This window comes from Populus euphratica, unplaced genomic scaffold (assembly GCF_000495115.2).
Source record: "Populus euphratica unplaced genomic scaffold, PopEup_1.0 scaffold52.1, whole genome shotgun sequence".
NCBI classification, from domain to species: Eukaryota; Viridiplantae; Streptophyta; class Magnoliopsida; order Malpighiales; family Salicaceae; genus Populus; species Populus euphratica.
This window is the reverse complement of record NW_011499933.1, coordinates 4,521-11,482: the sequence shown is the minus strand read 5'-3', so window position 1 is coordinate 11,482 and position 6,962 is coordinate 4,521. Positions and strand designations below refer to the sequence as shown.

General features: G+C 39.2%; 1 protein-coding gene and 1 long non-coding RNA gene across 2 annotated transcripts in view; both read left to right on the top strand.

Annotated features, from left to right (window-relative positions):
- The window catches only part of LOC105136289 (putative receptor-like protein kinase At3g47110), a gene marked incomplete at its 3' end in the record, with an annotated part of 7,593 nt that extends 1,541 nt beyond the window's left edge, over nt 1-6,052 (top strand). The window contains exons 2-3 of the mRNA XM_011041579.1: nt 3,626-5,405; nt 5,682-6,052. Of these exons, the coding sequence (XP_011039881.1) occupies nt 3,626-5,405; nt 5,682-6,052 (2,151 nt within the window). The remainder of the gene's footprint in view (nt 1-3,625; nt 5,406-5,681) is intronic.
- A 2-nt stretch (nt 6,053-6,054) lies between these two features.
- Nucleotides 6,055-6,473, top strand: LOC105136194 (uncharacterized). Its single transcript, XR_844309.1, has 2 exons — nt 6,055-6,116; nt 6,208-6,473. It is a non-coding gene; the product is annotated as an uncharacterized LOC105136194 (long non-coding RNA).
- The last annotated feature ends 489 nt before the right edge of the window (nt 6,474-6,962 follow it).

Below are 6,962 nucleotides of genomic sequence, written 5' to 3'. Positions count from 1 at the left end.
GCCATATCTGTATCTGTGTATCCCTCCAACACAGGGTTCTCATTACCAAAACATAAACTGAAACTAGAAGTACCTTTGAGATACCTGAGTATCCATTTCACTGCTGACCAGTGTTCTTTACCAGGATTGGAGAGGAACCGACTAACCACACCAACTGCATGAGCTATATCCGGCCTTGTGCAAACCATGGCATACATCAAGCTACCAACTGCGGATGCATAAGGAACCTTTTTCATCTCATCTTTTTCTTCATCACTTGAAGGACACTGCTTAGAACTTAGTTTAAAGTGGCTTGCAAGTGGAGAACAAACAGGTTTGGAGTTGCTCATGTTGAATCTCTCAAGTACCTTTTGAACATATCTCTCCTGAGATAGCCAAAGTTTTCCCTTCTTCCTGTCACGTGTGATCTTCATACCAAGAATCTGTTTTGCTGGTCCCAAGTCTTTCATTGCAAAAGACTTGCTCAACTCTTCCTTCAACATCTGAATCTTCTTAGCATCATGGCCAACAATCAACATATCATCCACATACAACAAGAGAATAATAAAGTTTCCATCTGGAAACCTTTTCATAAATACACAATGATCAGAAGTGGTCCTGTCATAACCATGATCCACCATAAAAGAATCAAACTTCTTATACCATTGTCTTGGAGCTTGCTTTAACCCATATAAGCTCTTTTTCAACTTACAAACTAGCTGCTCTTTACCTTTTGCTTCAAAACCTTCAGGCTGCTCCATGTAGATCTCCTCATCCAAATCACCATGGAGAAAGGCAGTTTTCACATCAAGTTGTTCTACTTCAAGATTCAAACTAGCAGCTAAGCCAAGCACAACTCGGATTGAAGACATCTTGACCACTGGTGAAAAGATTTCTTCAAAATCAATACCTTTCTTCTGTCCGAAGCCTTTCACAACCAATCTTGCCTTGTACCTTGGCTGTGAGCAATGTTCATCAATTTTCAACCTGAACACCCATTTGTTCTTGAGTGCTCTCTTACCTTTAGGAAGCTTCACTAACTCAAAGGTATGGTTTTCATGCAAGGATTTCATCTCTTCTTGCATTGCTTTCAACCACTCACTTTTCTTCTCATGTGACATAGCTTCATCAAAGCATTCTGGCTCTCCCCCATCAGTGACCAACACATACTCATGAGGAGAATATCTGGTGGAAGGTTGGCGAGGTCTAGCTGACCTTCTCAATTGTGGCTCATCTGAAGCTTCCTGCATAACCTGTTCAGGAATAACATCAACATCATCATTAGTTGCTTCAGGATCACCAACTAATGGCTCAATAAGAGAACCACCACCATCATCATTTTGCAAGTCTCCCCCATGATTAGCAGGCATTAAAGGTAACTGTGGAGTAGGTCTTGGATTTGAATTAGTTGGAATAAAAACAGTGAACTCTGTTTTCTCCTTTTGTTCAAAGTCTTCAATGGTTTGATCTTCAAAGAAGATAACATCTCTACTTCTCACAATTTTCTTCTCCTTTGGATCCCATAACCGATAGCCAAACTCATCATCTTCAGAGCCCAAGAAAATGCACTGCTTTGTCTTGCTGTCAAGCTTAGACCTTTCATCTCTAGGAACATGTACAAATGCCCTGCATCCAAACACTCTTAAGTGTGCATAAGAGACATCTTTTCCTTTCCAAACTCTATCTGGAACATCAAATTCAAGAGGAACTGATGGAGAAAGGTTGATCATTGCAACTGCAGTCTTCATTGCCTCACCCCAAAAAGACTTAGGCAGCTTTGCATGAGAGAGCATACATCTAATTCTTTCAACAATGGTTCTGTTCATTCTCTCAGCCACTCCATTCTGCTGTGGAGTCTTAGGAACTGTCTTCTCCAACTTGATACCATGTTCCCTGCAGTACTTCTCAAAAGGACCCCTGTATTCACCACCATTGTCAGCTCGAACACATTTGAGCTTTCTACCAGTTTCTCTTTCAACTCTGGCATGGAAATCCTTAAAGACATCAAGCACCTGATCTTTGGATTTCAAACAAGTGGCCCAAATTTTCCTGGAGTGATCATCAATAAAACTAACAAAGTACAATGCACCTCCAAGAGACTTGTCAATCATAGAGCAAACATCAGTATGAACTAAATCAAGAACATGTGATCTTCTATGTGAAGGTGATCTTTGAAATGCAACTCTGTGTTGTTTGCCAACTAAACAATGAGTACATGTGTTCAAGTTCATACCTTTTAATGGAAGGTAGTTCTTCTTGGCAAGGATGCCAAGGCCTTTCTCACTTAAATGTCCAAGCCGCTTATGCCACAGATCAGTAGAGCAATCTTCAATTGCATTCACCTCCCCTTTGATCACCTTGGCTTGTGACATGTAGAGACCCATTTTCTTCCCTTTAGCAACAATCAGGGAATTTCTGGAGAGCTTCCATTTACCATCTCCAAAGTAATTGTGATAGCCTTCTTCATCAAGAGTACCTGTAGAGATCAAGTGTAGGCGCATATCAGGCACATGCCTAACATCTTTGAGTAGCAACTTGCACCCAGTATTGGTTTCCAACCAAATGTCTCCAATGCCCACAACACTAGCCATCCCTTGATTTCCCATCCTAACTTGACCAAAGTCACCAGCAGTGTAGGATGTGTAAAAATCACGTCGGGGTGTAACATGGTAAGAAGCTGCTGAATCTGCAACCCAGGTGGTATCCTGACATGCAAGATTAACACAACCATCATCACAAACAATGGCAACATCACCATCATATACAACTGCAGCTGTACCATTCTCTTCATTCTTGTCTTCATCTTTACCCTTTTTATCTCTTTTATACTTTCTGCAATCCTTTTGCATATGCCCAGGCTTGTCACAATAATAGCACTTAAAACCCTTCCTTGACTGAGATCTTCCTCTTGGCTTCCATTTGCCTTTTCTATTGCTGGATTCTCTATCTTGCTTGCTGTGAGAGAACCTGCTTGGACTTCTCCCTCGACTTTCTGTAACAAGTGCATGAGACTCAGAAGTGCTTGTGCCTTTCCTCCTCTTCTCTTCATTGAGGATACAATCCTTCACTGTTTTCAAAGTGATCTTCCCATTCGGAGTAGAATTGCTAAGTGACACCACCAAAGTCTCCCAACTATCCGGCAATGAACTCAGTAGGATTAGTGCTTGCATTTCATCAGCTAACTCCAGATTCATCAATGACAACTGATTCAAGAACCCTTGGAATACATTTATATGCACTGAAGCATCTTCACCATCTCTATACTTCAAATTCACAAGGTCTCTAATTACAAAAACCTTGTTTTGTGCACTCTCCTTAGCAAATGTTTCTTCCAACATCTTCCAAACTGTATAACAGTCATGTTCTTGAGAAATATGATTAATGGACTTAGAAGATACCCATTTTCTAACATTAGCAGTAGCCTTTCTATTTAGTCCATTCCATTTTGCATCATCCATATCATCAGGCTTTATTCCTTTACATTCAATCGGCAAAGCCAAATCATTGCAATATAAGTGATCCTCCATCATTGTTTTCCATAGAAAATAATTTGAGGAAGTAAGCTTTATCATGCCCGAATCTTCCTTTTCCATTTTAACTGCACAAGAAATTTAATCTGCACAACCAGTGCTCTGATACCACTTACTTCACTGGGTTAGTTCCTACCTTAGTAGGAAGCTTGCCTAATTTGAGGTTCCTGTCAATTTACTACAATGTTCTTGGAAATGGTGAGGACGATAACCTAAATTTTCTCTACCCCCTTGCAAACAACACCATTTTGGAAATTTTGCTTATACATAATAACAATTTTGGAGGAGCGCTGCCTGAAATACTTGGCAACTTCTCCACAAAGCTGAAATCCATGATATTCGGAGGAAATCAAATACGTGGAACCATTCCAAATGGGATTGGAAATCTCAGAAGCCTGGTTGCGTTGAGCTTCGAAGCAAATCAATTGACAGGCATTATACCAAGTTCTATCTGTGAGCTACAAAATGTCGGTAATTTGTATCTTAATACAAATAAAATCTCAGGAAGTATCCCATCGTCAATAGGAAATATGACTGCTTGCGTTGATGTTGATTTATCACTCAACAATTTACAAGGAAGCATCCCGTCGAGTTTTGGAAATTGCCAGAACTTGTTGGCTCTGACTCTCTCTCACAATAATTTGAGCGGTCCTATACCCAAAGAAATCACAAGTATTACATCCTTGTCATTGTATTTAAATCTGTCAGCAAATCAGCTGACAGGTTCTCTTCCCTTTGAAATAGGTAAGCTAGAGAATCTTGGTAAGCTAGATGTTTCTAAAAACAGGTTATCAGGAGAGATTCCCCTTGGTCTTGGCAGCTGCACCAGTTTGGAGTTTTTGGATTTGGGGGAGAATGTTTTCGAAGGGTTCATTCCCAAGTCTTTGAGTTCTTTGAGAGCACTTTACGCTCTTGATCTCTCTCATAACAACTTGAGTGGCCAAATTCCAGAGTTCCTGGGAGACTTTAAGTTGTTAAAGAGTCTGAACCTGTCATTTAATGACCTTGAAGGTGAGGTGCCCATGCAAGGTGCCTTTGGCAATACTAGTGTGGTTTCCATTACAGGAAACAAGAAGCTTTGTGGAGGTATACCTCTATTGAATCTGCCTAGATGCACAACCAATGAGTCTGTAAAGATGAAATCTTCAATCAAGAAGATACTGATCATTGCAATGTCTGGTGGATTTCTCGGAGCAATTTTATTGACTTCATCCGTGCTTTGCTATTGCTTGAGAAAAACAAAAGGTAATCCTGCTTCTACATCTTCTTGGGGGAAATCATTTAGGAGAGTGGCGTACCAAGATCTTCTCCGAGCAACGAATGAATTCTCTTCGGCCAATTTAATTGGTGTTGGTAGTTTTGGCTCTGTCTATAAAGGAATCCTTCCTCCGGATGGAATGGCTGTTGCGGTGAAGGTACTTAACCTTCTACGAAGAGGAGCTTCCAAGAGTTTTTTGGCAGAATGCACAGCCTTGATCAACATTAGGCATCGAAATCTTGTTAGAGTAATAACTGCGTGCTCTAGCACTGATTTTCAAGGTAATGATTTTAAGGCTGTAGTTTATGAGCTTATGGACAATGCAAGTCTAGAAGAATGGTTGCATTCGACTCATCATCAGCCAAACAACGCACATGAGCCGAGAAGTTTGAATCTCACTCAGAGGTTGGACATTTCAATTGATGTGGCTAAGGCGTTCGACTATTTGCACCATCACTGCCACACGCCTATTGTTCATTGTGATTTGAAGCCGAGCAATGTTCTGTTAGATGGTGACATGATTGCTAGTGTTGGAGACTTCGGATTAGCAAGGCTTCAACCAGAAGTTTCCGGTCAATTATCTTCTGATCAGACCAGCTCGGTTGGTTTAAAAGGCACCATTGGCTATGCAGCACCAGGTAAGATCACAAGAATTTCATTGCTTTTGACTGTTTCAATTTTTTAGTTTGTCATCCGGTTCTAAGCCAGTTAAATTTTCTGAAAGCTTTCAAACAAACAAAGCTAAGTTTCCATTTGGTCAAACATCAACATGATCACAATTTAGCTTTATTTTCTTTGTTTTCAATGGAAACATCAACCCTTTTGAAAGTATTTGCGCATTTTATTTCCTTACGTGTCATACATTAAGAAATGAAGCCATTAGATTTTTATAAAGTGAATTTCTTGAATTGCAGAGTATGGTATTGGAAGCGATGTGTCTACTTATGGGGATGTGTACAGCTTTGGCATCTTGTTGTTGGAGATGTTTACAGGCAAAAGACCTACAGACGACATGTTTCAAGACGGACTGAACCTTCACAATTACGTTGAAAAAGCACTGCCTGGACGTGTTACAGAAGTTGTGGATCCGATGCTTTTCAGAGAATACGAGGAAAGAAGTCGTGCTCAATCCTCCTCCTCTCATAGAAATAGGATGAACCATATTGAGAGCGGCAAAATCTTGGAATGTCTGGTTTCAATTCTGAAGGTGGGAATTTCTTGTTCTGCCGAGCTGCCACCAGAGAGGATGAATATGAGCAATGTTGTGTCGGAGTTGCAGCGGATTAGGGACTCTCTTTCTCGAAGCATGATGCGTGGACAGCATGAAATTGTTTCGGTACGGTCACAAGGTAAAGCTCCATAATTAGAATACAAATCCTACTCCTGAACGAACCAATTAAGATTATTAATGATTCCTAACACTGTCGTCTCATTCTGTAGATTGGTAAATGAGAACCTCATCTGTTCAAGGCGTCAAAAAATTATCTTAATATTCATGGAAGGAGTGGCGTTGCCGATGCATATGGTTATCTTCCGGCATTTTCCATTTAAGTTTATATCCTCTATGCATATATTTGCTCAAAAAGTGCACAAGTGTATTGGACATTAGCACTTTTAACATATATTACGGACTTGTGGTAATAAATTTTCTTGTATTGTAATAATTTCTTGATAGAAATTTATGAAGTTGTTATGGTATTGCACTAGAAGCTTTTTTCCATCTCTCATGATTGCAATCTATATATGCATTTAAATTCGTTGTCAAGCAGAGTTATAAGTTTTCGGTACTTAAAAAGGACCATAACCATACATTGATCCCACGTCTACGGAGGTACGAGAGTCAGGATAGTGTTCTTAAACTAAACCGAATTGACTGATCCAGCCAAAAAATCGATGAACATATGTTTGCTAAAGATTTTACATCACATACAAAGTTATTATGGGATCAAGATGCATGTGGAATAATCCTATAAATGTACAGCATCAGTCGGCAAGTTTACTGAATTTGCAATCCGATCCCTTAATATGCTAAATTTACGGTCTAATCACAATATTAAAATAATTTTATAAAATATAAATTAAAGCTTTATTATTAGGTAATTAAAGATTACAAAATAAAATTAAAAAAAAAATAAAAAATAAAAATTAATTTCTAATAAATTAAATATTAAATGATGATATTTTAAAAAAATAAA